General features: G+C 37.1%; 1 protein-coding gene across 1 annotated transcript in view; it reads left to right on the top strand.

The window, feature by feature from the left end:
- LCA5 (lebercilin LCA5) overlaps positions 1–15,583 on the top strand; it is a 30,470-nt gene that overhangs the window by 3,929 nt on the left and 10,958 nt on the right. Inside the window, exons 2-4 of the mRNA XM_015816807.1 lie at positions 8,640–8,917; positions 9,903–10,429; positions 13,612–13,749. Of these exons, the coding sequence (XP_015672293.1) occupies positions 8,722–8,917; positions 9,903–10,429; positions 13,612–13,749 (861 nt within the window). The 5' untranslated portion in view covers positions 8,640–8,721. The remainder of the gene's footprint in view (positions 1–8,639; positions 8,918–9,902; positions 10,430–13,611; positions 13,750–15,583) is intronic.

Here is a 15,583-nt window from a genome sequence, read left to right as displayed (position 1 = left end):
TCAAAGCAACTAAATAGTCTCTAAAACTAACATTTCTTTAGCCTGATGAGATTACTTTAAATGTTGGCAGAGTAGCTAGGTTTTGTTATACTATCTGTAAAATTAGACAGATTTTAGTTACCCACTGATTACATCATTAATTGTAATATATTACTATGCCTTTTTGTGTTCAGTTCTGTTTAGTTTTGTTTTAATTGAAAGTTTATTTTTTTGTGTTGGCCCATGGCTGTAATAATAAACATTTGGCAGAGTATTAATCTGGGCAGAGCCTGGCAGACTATGTTTGATTGAATATAGTGAGTTGTCTTCTTAATCTGTAAAACATAAAAAATTATTTAGGCATTAAAAAGTATTGTTGGAAGCTCTTAGACTATTTGAACATTTAAATAAATAGACCAGACTCTTAATGCCACAGTAATTTAAATGATATGGTTCGTGTTACGGGGTATATCTAAGGGTTCAAAAAATCTGATTGAAAAGAGACAGTGCAAAACAGTATTTTGATCTTCCTTTTTGTTCAAACTACTGATAAAAGCAAAAACAGTTTCAATTCTTTATTCATATTTTCAAGAACAATACACTTAAATTTCTCCACATACGTCTGTCAATAGTTTCTCCATACTCTTTAGATAAGACAATCTTTCAAAATGAAAAGTGAGATAATTTTTTTCTCCTGAACTCCCAATTTTCAGCCCTGATCAATTCTGAAGCATGTAAATATGTGCATTTTATGATGCAAGCTTAATTGTTGTTGTTAATTGCGAAGTCGTGTCTGACCCATCGCGACCCCATGGGCAACGTTCCTCCAGGTCTTCCTGGAGGAACTTAATATATATATGTACTTTATTTTAATACTTCTATCCTTACTTAACTTATTGAAGAGTTGAAGAAGCGCTTACAAGTATTAGCTGCAATCATTCCCATCGCCCTATCCCTTTATCCTTATCCCTCTATCTCTATCTCAGCCAGACAAAGGGGTAACTGGCCTTCAGCTAGCTAATGATTCTTTTGCAAGTAAGACCTTTTATTTTCTTTTTTTTTCATCTTTAAATGCACTGAAGGTCCTCTGTCATGAGCATATTATTTCCCATGCCAGTCCTTTTCTTTTCCAGCACTCTTTTGCCACTTGTGTTCTCAAATGCTTTGTGAACTTTATTTCACCCTTGGATTAACAAGCCTTCAGCAGTACAAACCCTGCCTAATTTAGGCCACAAAGCGACCCTTTTTCTGAACTGAAACCAGCAACACATCTTCAAGAGCCACTGGAGCTGTCTGAGCCCATTTTAGCCTTTGTAGCTGACAGTTTCAAAACTTCACTTTTGATGTCAGTGTGCATCTGACATTGAAACCAGCACATTTGTTTCCTTTTCTTTCCTATGAGACCTGTGTCCTATGGGGGGTTAAAAATAATATTTGCTTTCACCTCCCTATAAGCAAAACAAATAAAAACTATTTTGTTTGGGTATCTAGTGGATACCTGCAGAACCAGCAAGACGTTATTGCTGAGGGCAAGCAGATCACAGTTTGTGGGTAAGGTTCTTCTGAGGTTGGCCTGCTGTGCTCTTAAATATTTATTATCTTGTAGCTTTGATTAGTTGGCAAAACGGTAGCAAGATAGTAATTCTAGAACAGGGGTCTCCAAATTTGGCACCTTTAAGACTTGTGGACTTCAACTCCCAGAATTCTTCAGCCAGCCATGCTAGCTGGGGAATTCTGGAAGTTGAAGTCCACAAGTCTTAAAGTTCCCAAGTTTGGAGACCCCTGTTCTAGAAGGATAGTTTGACTAATAATGGTCAGACTACTACTTGTACTTGTTTTTTAAAAAGTTACCAGAAGCTTCTTTTGAGATTCATCTTGATAATATATTTATTGGCATTTTCGTAGTAAATTTCACTTTGCTAGTAAACAGGAAGGGAATAATATTAAGAATACAAAATTATATTTTCTTAAATATATGCTTATTGTTTAAGTATTTCTCAATGCAATATAAAATGCTTTTAAAAGAACCAACAAAGTAACTGTTTAAATAATTGCATACCTTAGTCACAAGTTATTTTCTTAATATGCCACCGAAACATGCAGAAGAGCATGATATCTGTGGTTTAGGAATTTATTGTTGAATTTACACATATTTAAAGATTTTTCCCCCCAAAAGAGCATTACTGTTTTCTGCCTAGAATAGTTGCCTCAGCAGGTGGCAGCACCTACCCACCTACCCACCCCTTGCTGATCTCAGAAGCTAAGCAGGATCAGCCCTGGCAAGTAATTGGATGAGAAACAGCCTAGCAATTCTAGGGTTGTATGCTACATTGGAACATTGGAAAAAAAAACATCTAGAAGAACATAATGATAAACCACTTGTATCACACTGCCCAGAAAACTGCATGGCTGTAGTCCCTAGGAATCGAGCCCAAATTGAGGGCAACTTTACAGCAACTAATTACATTTAATGCTATATTTCCACAATATGATCATTTCACCCTGAGATGTCATTCTACTAGGAAATGTTAATGTTAAAAATATCTCTTATGAAAACACATCCATAGCACAACCATCAAAACAAATTAAAATTAATAAGGAAATGTAGATAGGACAACATTATACTAATAAAACCTAGAATTCTCTGAGAACATTTGCATCATTACCTTTATTTATGAAAGCATTCCTCAGTTATTAGTTATGGCTTTTGTGGTTGCTACTTTATGTTGATATAATCAAAAGTGCAACCCATTCAGTAAAACATGTCAGAAAAAAATTGGCCTAGCATTACAGCGGCAATGTTAAAACATTTCTGATAGTTTGTTCAGTAAATGTGGAAAAATACATTCCCACATAAAATTTCGTTTAGAGATACTTACTAGATCTCTGCAATTTTTCTTAAACTGCATTTGTAAATTGAGTTTAATTAATTATCAAAATTTTGCTCATTAGATATACTCTGAAATGAGATAAATACATATGTACGAGTGTGTGACTACTCCAAATTACTATGATTTCCTCAATTTGAAAACACTTTTTACCATAGCAATTTACAATGATGTTTTAAAACTCAGCTCTCTGTTTTTCATCTCTATACAATGTACTTACTGAGGAAGAGAGTCCAATTTCTACACAATTTCTCTTTAATTACAGTTTCCATTTACTTATTTTGTCAAATGAACATTGAGGTTGAAGTAATCATGGCACAGGCAGGAATTGTTCCAAAAGGCATCTGTGAAGATTTATTGAAGTAGTTTTAGATTAAATGAGATCTAAATTATAGCCAAAATTCTGGACTCTATAAGGGTGACTTTAATTTCATAACTTCATGGTTAAATTTACATCTGGCTTGAGAAGGAACATTAAACTGAGAAGATGCACATCTCTTCACCTAAAGATAGGAAATTGCACCACATTGTACTAATGAAATGAACAATGATATTTAGAGTAAGTGGCAAAGGATGGAGGTACTACATCAACTGAACTACCATAGGTTTACAGTTTATGCTCTGAGATATTTAGTTTTAGTGACTAAAATGTAATATAGCAAACGTCCATATGCTAAACAAAATGGAGAGTTTTCTTTCTCATATTAGAATGAAAGAACATGAAAGACTGTCATAAAGGAAATCAAAATATTGGTTCATCTTGCTCATATTTTCTCCATTGAGTACCAGATTTTTAATTTTTATATAGTTTACTACTATAAAATAGTCCTATTCACAATTAGATTTATTTTTAAAGATTTTGAGTAGACAAATTTGGGGAGAACAAGTCTGCCAATAATAAAAAATGTGAAGTCTATATTCTACATCAGTGGTGGCGAACCTATGGCACGGGTGCCAGAGGCAGCACTCAGAGCCCTCTCTGTGGGCACACATGCCGTTGCCTCAGCCTCGCCTCCCCCCATGACCCCCTCCTCTCCAGCAGCCCCCCTGAAGGAGAGTCGCCCTTGAGCGTGGCCCACGCGGAGCAGCGCAGCCAAGGACATGGCAGCCAGGCAGCGTAGACAAGACTCTGCCCTCACAACCCATTGTGCACAGTTGATGCTGCAGGGCGCGGGCAGAGGACGTGACCGCTATAGCGCTGCTGGGCTGCCTGGGCAATCTGTGGTGGGCCTGGAGGCGGTGAGTGGTCCTGTGGGCAGGTGGGGCGGGGGATGGGGGGGCAGAGTAGGGACAGGGCAGGGGGGTGGAGTGGGGGCGGGGCCAGTTTTTGGGCATTCGGTCTCTAAAAGGTTCGCCATCACTGTTCTAGATGGTATAGAATCTAGAATCACTGGGAATATGAAGGCTATAGCAGCAGCACCATGTCCTATAATTAGTCGTTTTGAAAAAGAATGGTGTAAATTAATTTTAGTCTGAACACATTTTTGTTAAATTTGTCTGCATTGTGATGCTTAAAAATACTGAACAAAACTACTAGTTGAGACCATCTTAAATATTTGCTTAACTTTAAAAATGTTTGGCTATTTTGAAATCAAAGGACTTTCATGTATTTATAAATCAATAATGGATAAAATTATGAATGTTCTCATATTGAACATTATTTATTCATACATTAATTTCTTTGGAATTATTTATTATTAAAGTATCTTTTTCAGTGATGTGTTGCTCTTCTGCATATGCTTTTTAATATTTCCCTTTGAAGAAATTCCTCTGTTGTTACCAGTAATAATAAAATGGTAATGCATAACATCAGTTATAATTAACAAACTCTAATCTGCACAAATTCATTTTACAAATGTACATAAATAAGACTTAATTAAACATTAAATGGAAGAATTATTGGCCACTATAATTTTATAAATGGTTATTATAATCAGCTTCCATTTTCCTCTTTGAATTTGGATTAAAAGATACATGAGAAATATTGATTGCCAAAATGATGTCAGCAACTCTTCTAAACTTAGGTAATGAATTGACAAGAANTCAGATAAGCCCATCATTGAATAATCAATCCAATTTGAGGGAGGGGTATATTTTGGCAGTTAAAGTTTTTGACTTATTTGAAACTATATGCAATATGTTCTCACTGTCCTCAAGGAAATGTAGATAATCTTCAGGATGATACGAATTATGTGTCCATGTGTGTTGAAATTAAAAAGATAATTAAATGAATTATTAAATTTCATGATAGCTAAAAGTTTTTTAATTGTAAAAGTCCTTATAGTTGCTAAAGTAACACAAATTTCAAAGCAACTAATAGTCTCTAAAACTAACATTTCTTTAGCCTGATGAGATTACTTTAAATGTTAGCAGAGTAGCTAGGTTTTGTTATACTGTCTGTAAAATTAGGCAGATTTTAGTTACCCATTGATTACATCATTAATTGTAATATATTACTATGCCTTTTTGTGTTCAGTTCTGTTTAGTTTTGTTTTAATTGAATGTTTAATTTTTTGTGTTGACCCATGGCTGTAATAATAAACATTTGGCAGAGTATTAATCTGGGCAGAGCCTGGCAGACTATGTTTGATTGAATATAGTGAGTTGTGTTCTTAATCTGTAAAACATAAAAAATTATTTAGGCATTAAAAAGTATTGTTGGAAGCTCTTAGACCATTTGAACATTTAAATAAATAGACCAGACTCTTAATGCCACAGTAATTTAAATGATATGGTTCGTGTTACGGGGTAATCTAAGGGTTCAAAAAATCTGACTGAAAAGAGACAGTGCAAAACAGTATTTTGATTTTCCTTTTTGTTCAAACTACTGATAAAAGCAAAAACAGTTTCAATTCTTTATCCATATTTTCAAGAACAATACAGTTAAATTACTCCACATACGTCTGTCAATAGTTTCTCCATACTCTTTAGATAAGACAGTCTTTCAAAATTAAAAGTGAGATAATTTTTTTCTCCTGAACTCCCGATTTTCAGCCCTGGTCAATTCTGAAGCATGTAAATATGTGCATTTTATGATGCAAGCTTAATTGTTGTTAATTGCGAAGTCGTGTCTGACCCATCGCGACCCCATGGGCAACGTTCCTCCAGGTCTTCCTGGAGGAACTTAATATATATATGTACTTTATTTTAATACTTCTATCCTTACTTAACTTATTGAAGAGTTGAAGAAGCGCTTACAAGTATTAGCTGCAATCATTCCCATCGCCCTATCCCTTTATCCTTATATCTCTATCTCAGCCAGACAAAGGGGTAACTGGCCTTCAGCTAGCTAATGATTCTTTTGCAAGTAAGACCTTTTATTTTCTTTTTTTTTCATCTTTAAATGCACTGAAGGTCCTCTGTCATGAGCATATTATTTCCCATGCCAGTCCTTTTCTTTTCCAGCACTCTTTTGCCACTTGTGTTCTCAAATGCTTTGTGAACTTTATTTCACCCTTGGATTAACAAGCCTTCAGCAGTACAAACCCTGCCTAATTTAGGCCACAAAGCGACCCTTTTTCTGAACTGAAACCAGCAGCACATCTTCAAGAGCCACTGGAGCTGTCTGAGCCCATTTTAGCCTTTGTAGCTGACAGTTTCAAAACTTCACTTTTGATGTCAGTGTGCATCTGACATTGAAACCAGCACATTTGTTTGCTTTTCTTTCCTATGAGACCTGTGTCCTATGGGGGGTTAAAAATAATATTTGCTTTCACCTCCCTATAAGCAAAACAAATAAAAACTATTTTGTTTGGGTATCTAGTGGATACCTGCAGAACCAGCAAGACGTTATTTCTGAGGGCAAGCAGATCACAGTTTGTGGGTAAGGTTCTTCTGAGGTTGGCCTGCTGTGCTCTTAAATATTTATTATCTTGTAGCTTTGATTAGTTGGCAAAATGGTAGCAAGATAGTAATTCTAGAACAGGGGTCTCCAAATTTGGCACCTTTAAGACTTGTGGACTTCAACTCCCAGAATTCTTCAGCCAGCCATGCTAGCTGGGGAATTCTGGAAGTTGAAGTCCACAAGTCTTAAAGTTCCCAAGTTTGGAGACCCCTGTTCTAGAAGGATAGTTTGACTAATAATGGTCAGACTACTACTTGTACTTGTTTTTTAAAAAGTTACCAGAAGCTTCTTTTGAGATTCATCTTGATAATATATTTATTGGCATTTTCGTAGTAAATTTCACTTTGCTAGTAAACAGGAAGGGAATAATATTAAGAATACAAAATTATATTTTATTAAATATATGCTTATTGTTTAAGTATTTCTCAATGCAATATAAAATGCTTTTAAAAGAACCAACAAAGTAACTGTTTAAATAATTGCATACCTTAGTCACAAGTTATTTTCTTAATATTTATTTATTTATTTATTTATTTATTTAATCCCATTTATACCCCGCCCTTCTCCCGAGGGACTCAGGGCGGCTTACAGGTAAATAAAAACAGTACAATACAATAGATATCTCTAAAAGCCAAATTAAAATATATATTAAATAACCTGTATTAAGTTTAATATTATAAAATCCCTTTAAAATCCCTATATGCCACCGAAACATGCAGAAGAGCATGATATCTGTGGTTTAGGAATTTATTGTTGAATTTACACATATTTAAAGATTTTTCCCCCCAAAAGAGCATTACTGTTTTCTGCCTAGAATAGTTGCCTCAGCAGGTGGCAGCACCTACCCACCTACTCACCCCTTGCTGATCTCGGAAGCTAAGCAGGATCAGCCCTGGCAAGTAATTGGATGAGAAACAGCCTAGCAATTCTAGGGTTGTATGCTACATTGGAACATTGGAAAAAAAAACATCTAGAAGAACATAATGATAAACCACTTGTATCACACTGCCCAGAAAACTGCATGGCTGTAGTCCCTAGGAATCGAGCCCAAATTGAGGGCAACTTTACAGCAACTAATTACATTTAATGCTATATTTCCACAATATGATCATTTCACCCTGAAATGTCATTCTACTAGGAAATGTTAATGTTAAAAATATCTCTTATGAAAACACATCCATAGCACAACCATCAAAACAAATTAAAATTAATAAGGAAATGTAGATAGGACAACATTATACTAATAAAACCTAGAATTCTCTGAGAACATTTGCATCATTACCTTTATTTATGAAAGCATTCCTCAGTTATTAGTTATGGCTTTTGTGGTTGCTACTTTATGTTGACATAATCAAAAGTGCAACCCATTCAGTAAAACATGTCAGAAAAAAATTGGCCTAGCATTACAGCGGCAATGTTAAAACATTATTTCTGATAGTTTGTTCAGTAAATGTGGGCATGGCCCATTGGGTGGGCATGGCTGCGGTGGTAACAGCAGAATGGGTGGGACTAAAAAGTTCAATCAATCAATTCCAACTTTGCAAAATCTTTTTTTTTCCCGCGAGAAGTTGAAATTGACTGATTGATTGAACCTTTTTTTGTGTGTACATGGCGGCAGAGGCCTAAAGCAAAAAGGTTTTATAAAACCCAGCTGAAGGCCTAGGACTGGGGCGACGGCATGCGTGCCCACAGAGAGGGCTCTGAGTGCCGCCTCTGGCACCCGTGCCATAGGTTCGCCACCACTGCNTTCATTTTACAAATGTACATAAATAAGACTTAATTAAACATTAAATGGAAGAATTATTGGCCACTATAATTTTATAAATGGTTATTATAATCAGCTTCCATTTTCCTCTTTGAATTTGGATTAAAAGATACATGAGAAATATTGATTGCCAAAATGATGTCAGCAACTCTTCTAAACTTAGGTAATGAATTGACAAGAAGCCAGTAGTGACTGTGTATGAGCCTTCATCTGGAAAATGACTGTTTGAGGAAAAGTTTCTTGTAATGGAGGAAAGAGGAAGGACTCTGGATTCTGGGCATAGTAGAAAATCAGACAGTGATAAAAGCAGTAATTCATATTATTCAGATGATGATTCATCTCATGCTTCTGATCACTCTCCAACCATCAGCACTCAGTCTACACAAACTGTAAATAGAAGCAGTAAAACACAGAACTTGAAAAGCCATACAGATTATCATGGTAAGTAGTTGGCAAAACACAATTTATTATTTATGTGTGTATGTATCACAGTATTAAATGAATTATGTGAAAATAAGATTTATCTCCTTTGAAATATGGCATAGCTGAATTGACCTTTGTAATACAAATTAGCGTTTAGCTTTTAAAATAAAAAAAGTGCAAGTTACTCAACAGACAGTAACCTGGCTTGATTTTCCTTTGTAATTAAATTGGAACATACTTTTGTTTTTGTAATTATATGTATTAATTGAATTTAGTCAGTTATAAATATCTCCTTTCTTCACCTCAAAGTATAGCATCTTAGATACAAGACAGTAGAGAGAGTAGGTATTAAGTCTCTTATTCAATTAAAAGATCAACTGATCATGACTATCTAAACATTTATTTAGCAATAATATTGCATGAACAGACAGTACAAAATATAACTTGATTTTCATTAAAAAGGTTGACAAAGCTCTCTTCTATTTTTAATTGCAGACTGAATAGTTAGTCACAAGGTGTTTACCATAGTATTTGGGCGCAAAAACCCAGATGATACTAGATGGACTGCCATTAAATGGTTCAGATTTTTTGCTCACCAGACATGGTATTAGTTTCATTTTAGTTTTATGTTAGATAGATGAATCATCTATTTTTCATTTTTCTCCTTGTTTACCTTTGCCCAACTTTATTGCCTCTCTTGTCCTATACTAACCCATAACTGTTTTTAAGCTTTACGATAGATTTGAAGGATTCAGGTTCTCCTTTACTGTGCCCAAATGTTGAACTGTTAGACTGGTATCTTCTGTTTAGGTTTCTAGAAAATCAAGATTGAAAAATATATGGTGTAAGAGTTATTAATATTTGCTGATTTCAAAGTGAAGGTATTTGAGAGGTTGTTAATATGTTTGCAAGCTGTGAAAAGTTATACATCTGAGAAATTTCAGTTCTGGTATGATTTAACTAATTTTCATTGTAATATTAACCTTGTTATATTTCTTTGCAGCCGCAAAGCAGTTTTGCTCTAAATACGCACCCAGCAAGAGAACCCGCTGGGGTTTTTACTCCCAGAGCCTTACCAGGGAGTCTCCTGCCAAAGATATTAGTCTTCTTACAAAGAGAGTGCTTTCTGCTAGGCTGCTGAAAATTAACGAGCTTCGTAATGAACTGACTGGGCTGCATGTCAAACTTGATGAGTTGCAGAAAGAAAATAGGGTACTAAAGCAGCTTCAGTACAGACATGAGAAAGCCCTTCATAAGTTTGAAGACACAGAAAATGAAATCTCTCAACTTCTGGCGCGGCATAGTGATGAGATGAGAATACTAAAAGAGCGTTTAAGAAAAACACAAGAAAGAGAACAAACCAATGAGAAGAAACTCAGGGTTTCAGAGGAAGAGCTATTCAAAACTAGAAGTTGTTTGCAAAAACTGAAAAAACTTGCAGAAGATAAGAATCTCCCTGAACGGGAAGAGCTGGCTAAGAGGTTGGCAATTGCAGAAAATAGATTGGAAGAAAGTGAAAAGAGAGTTAAGGTGAGAGGCATTTAAAAAAGCATTTTAAAAGATAAGTTTTATTTTGTACATTCTATGGTGCATGCCATATTTACACACTTACTGGCCACTCATACATAGAAAAAAACAAAATTAAACTGTAAGGCCAATTTAGTCTTGTGATATCTTTGAATTTGTCAAAAAAACCAGTATCATATGTTATTTACTAACATTGCCATTATAATTCATAGATGTAAAATCCTAACCAGATACAATCCTGGATCACGTGAAGTAATAGTACTGCTTTATAAAACCCTAGTGAGACCAATTTTGGTCACCATACTACAAAAAAGATTTTGAGACCTTGGAAAAAGTTCAGAGAAGAGCAACTAAGATGCTCAAAGTCCTGGAGACTAAAACATATGAAGAAAGGCTACGGGTTTGTCTAGTCTAAAGAAAAGAAGAAATGGGTAACATGATAGCAGCATTCCAATATTTGAGGGGCTGCCACAAAGAAGAGGGGGTCAAACTATTCTCCAAAGCACCAGAGGGCAGGACAAGAAACAATGGTTGGAAACTGTCCAAAGAGAAGCAACCTGGAATTAAGGAGAAACTTCCTGACAGTGAGGACAATTAACCAGTGGAACAGCTTGCCTCCAAAAATCGTGGGCGCTCCATCACTGGAGATTTTTAAGAAGAGACTAGATAGTCACGTCTGAGATGGTATAGGGCAGTGGTGGCGAACCTATGGCACAGGTGCCAGAGGCGGCACTCAGAGCCCTCTCTGTGGGCACGCGCGCTGTCGCCCCAGTCTTAGCCTTCAGCTGGGTTTTATAAAACCTTTTCGTTTTAGGCCTCTGCCGCCGTGTGCAAAAAAAAAAAAGTTTCAATCAGTCAATTTCAACTTCTTGCAGGAAAAAAAAGATCTTGCAAAGTTGAAATTGATTGATTGACCTTTTTAGTCCCACCCAGTCTGCCGTTACCACGGCAGCCACGCCCACCCAATTGGCCACACCCAGCCAATGGGCCACAGCCACCCGGCACTTGACGATGTATAAGTGGGTTTTGGGTTGCAATTTGGGCACTCAGTATCTAAAAAGTTCGCCATCACTGGTATAGGGAATCCTGCTCGAGCAGGGGGCTGGACTAGAAGACCTCCAAGGTCCCTTCCAGATTTCTACTCTGCTCTGCTCTGTTCTACTCTAAATAGTGGGGCTTACTTCTAAATAAATACGTAAAAAATTTCATTGTGAATTAAATTCTAAATTCACCTTTTCTTTTGACATTAATTCATTAGAATCCTTAATTGGATCCTTAAGATTGTAAGAGGGGAGCTGAGTTCATAGAAATCTTGCTTTCTGTACCTGCTAATAGAAAAGGATGAAGTAGTTTTCACCAGCTTCCCTATGTTCTAAAAAAACCTGTTCCGGAGAATGGGAATTTTCTGGAATTACCTAGAGGTGATGCAGAGACAGATAATTGGTGAGAATAGTCCCCAAACCTCTCTTAGAAATCCCTCCATTATTTAAGGGCCTTCCATTCATCAAACTCACAGGTATAACATTTCTAAGGTTACTTTGTCACTCTATATTTGTAAGTTTTAGGGTTAAATTTATGGGAATATGCTTATAATATTTTTCTGCTATTGTTAAAACTGATTTAATTTTGCTTGACTTATTAAATTTGTATGCCGCCCATCGCACTGTTCAAGCAACTCTGGGAGGCTTACAGAATAATATAAAAGTAAAAAAGATAATAAAACACTTAAAATTAGGAAGATTAAATAAGAAACTAAAAAACAAGAGGACAGGCAACACAGGAGTAGGGATCTTATTATTATTTGCCACCAACCATGAGTTGAAAACTATAGCATAAGAGTCTGAATGAATGAAAAAGGAAGTAGAATAATATGAATGTTTAATGGTAACATGAAGATTTATTAAAACTGAATAAAACTGGCAAGAAGTCTGCCCCCACTTCTAACCTCCTCCTTAACCACCATGATAAAATCTATACTTGACTAGGATTTTTAATACTGTATTGCTAATATAGGATCTAGAACAGGGGTGTCAAACTCAATTTCATTGAGGGCCGCATCAGCATTGCAGTTGCCCTCGGGGGGGAGGGTGGCCAGGGTGGGTGCAGCCTACTGGATGAGTGTGGATGGAGTGGGTGTGGCCTATGGGGTGGGCATGGCCAGCTCTACATCGTTCCCGTCAAGGGTGCCTGTGGGGGCCTGGGCAGGAGTGGGACAGATCTGAGGGTCTCTGGCAGAAGGTGGTGAGACCGGGGCAAGCGCCAAGGCATGGTCCATTTCTTCATTCCTCACAAAGGGTGACACCTCCCCAGCATGCACTCAGGGGACGGGGGCGACACAGCAAGGTTTGGTTCCTCGCTGTTTCCAGACAGCCTTTTGGAGCTAAGACTGAATGCGTTTCAGCATAGATAGCCACCACAAAATTGTACATTGGCTCCCGACCATCCTGGGCCAGGGCCAAGGCAGCGGGGGCCATTCCCTCACTGTTTCCACGATGGCTTCGCGGGCCGCATGAGACAACTTCGCAGGCCGCATCCGACCCCTGGGCCTTGTGTTTGACATGTCTGATCTAGAACCTGTCACCAGGTTATTTCTTCTTTAGGATCATACATATGACCATATGCTGCCTCTCTAAATTGCAATGGAAAGGTAGGGGATATTTACGCTGTGTGAGTTAGCCTTCAGTATTATAGAGCTGGAAAAGAGAACAGGTGGAACTTTTTTTTTACCTTTGTACTTGCAACATTTGTCCAGGTAGAGCAAAACATGAAACTCTGTTCAAACTCTATGATAAAACAGAAGGGTCTTCATTTTGTTTTGTTTTGGTGCCTTTTGGGATAGTTGAAGTACAGACTTTCTATAAGGTACATTGATGAGTTTATGCATCTTTATATTTCCTTTCAGTTCATCAGATGTTGGGTGACATTTTCTCATGATGAAAGTAACAAAATTGTCAATTTCTGTCTCATTGCATAATGCATCCAACCACTGACTTCAACAAATAAAAGAAATTAGTGAAATTCTTTATAATTTAAATATTTTGATAGGGATGAGCAGGGCCAGGAAATGAAATGAAATCTTTCATTTCAGAAGAGTATGTGAATACAAACAATTTCTCAATTTTATCCCTTTAAAAATATTTTTTTTACCAAAAGCATGACGATTTTACTATTATATTGAATTCTAGGACTTTGAGAAGAAGCTTGATCTTAGCAGTAGTAGTTTCCAAAGGCAAGTGCACTCTGTGAAAAAGAAATTGTATGAAGCCCAAGAAGAAAATAAGATTATCCAAGAGGAAGTTCAACGATTGAAACAAAAATTAAAGGTAAAAATTGGTACTGTCTAGCATAGAACGTCTTTATAACGTATCTTCTGATCCAAAATAATCTTTTCATATCTCACATAGTTCAATATAACTATTAATGGGAAATTGAACTATACTTTTTGAATCAACAACATTTCTCGAATGTGTTTCTAGAGCAGTGGTTTTCAACTTATGGGTCGCGATCCCATTTGGGGTCGATCGACCATTTCACGGGGGTCGCCAAGCAAGGCTGTCTGCCATTTTTTTTGTCCGCCATTTTTTTCCCTTTTCCGGCGGGTGCCTTACCTCCCTTGGGCTGGGCCAGCTGGTGGTCGGCCTGCTCCGTCTCTGCCGCTTGCCAGCTACGCCTTGGCCGGCGCAGGGGGGCGGAACCACGCATGCGCGGTGCTCCTGGGCAGGGAAAGTCCTCGACTTACGACCGGTTGGGTAGTCCTCGACTTACGACCGGTTTAGTCCTCGACTTACGACCGGTTTAGTCCTCGACGTACGACCGGTTTAGTCCTCGACTTACGACCGGTTGGGGGTCGCGGCATTAAAAAGGTTGAGAACCACTATTCTAGAGAGTCCATTCCTTGTGCTTTTTTCCCCCAAGCAGGATTATTAGTTTAATTGCAAAAGTGTGTGACGGTTCAGAATCCTGCATGAAGCCCAAACGTTTTTGTTTTTTTAAAACACCGCTTTTTGCCTTTGATAGGAGGAATAAGCATACCTGAATGATAAAGGTTTTATACAGAAGTCCTCACTGAACCGATAGTATATCTGCAGATGGAATTAAAACAGAAGAGAAGGAAGAAGGGGCAAAGACTGGTGGTTACTTCAGTATGGCTCTGTTCTGAGTGAGCACCAAAAGCAATGTATTTGCTTTTGGTGCTCACTCAGTGTTTTGGTGCCCCAGTGTTTTGCAAGCTGCAGCATTTTAAGCTGCAGCATTTTAAGAGAAGCTGATTTAAGGCAAGGGAATATACAGGTGGTCCTCAACTTACAACCAATTGTTCAGTGATCATTCAAAGTTATGTTGGCACTGAATGAAGAAACTTATGACTGGTCCCTGAAGTTACAGCTGTTGCAGTGCCCCCTTATCACGTGAATAAAATGTTGGCACTTGGCAGCCCACTGAGACTTATGACTACAGGGCCATGTCAGCTTTCCTCATCTTGCCTATCTCCCCTCCCCATTTATGCCCTTTTGGTTCCTTGCACTTCACAGCTCCTCCCACCCCAGCTGACCTTTGCAGGGTTTTTTTTTGTTTTTTTAAATTTTTTTTATTGAAAATTTTATAAAATTTTACAATATAAATCCCCCCTTTCCCCAACCCACCCTTCCACCCCCCCTTCCTCCCCCCTCACTTCCCAGTGCCAATCACAGGGTTAACAATAAAATAATCATACTCTAATTAACATTAATCAACTATTAAAATAACATATCTATAACCTCCTTAAACTCTCTTTTAAACAAATATACAGTTATTAAAATCAATAATAATAACATCACTTTAATAATTAAAAATAGTACTAAATAAACTATTCTAACCTTTATACAACAATAATACTCTAAAATTCACTCAAAAACCAAATGATATTTTTTGGTCCCATTTTTACGCTCAATATAATCTATCCATCTTCTCCAAACCAAAAGATATCTTTCTTGTGAATAATCCTTCACATAAGCGGAAATCTTGGCCATTTCTGCTAAGTTCGAGACTTTAAGTGACCATTCTTCTATAGTGGGTAAACGTTCCGTTTTCCAATATTGAGCTACTAGTAGTCTTGCAGCAGTTATAAAGTTCAACATCAATTCCATTTCTTTTGCATCCAAGTCTTCCATAATACCCAAC

The sequence above is a fragment of the Protobothrops mucrosquamatus genome, unplaced genomic scaffold (assembly GCF_001527695.2).
Source record: "Protobothrops mucrosquamatus isolate PMUCROS unplaced genomic scaffold, P.Mucros_1.0 scaffold503, whole genome shotgun sequence".
Classification (NCBI taxonomy): Eukaryota; Metazoa; Chordata; class Lepidosauria; order Squamata; family Viperidae; genus Protobothrops; species Protobothrops mucrosquamatus.
This window is presented reverse-complemented; position numbering and strand designations above follow the sequence as displayed.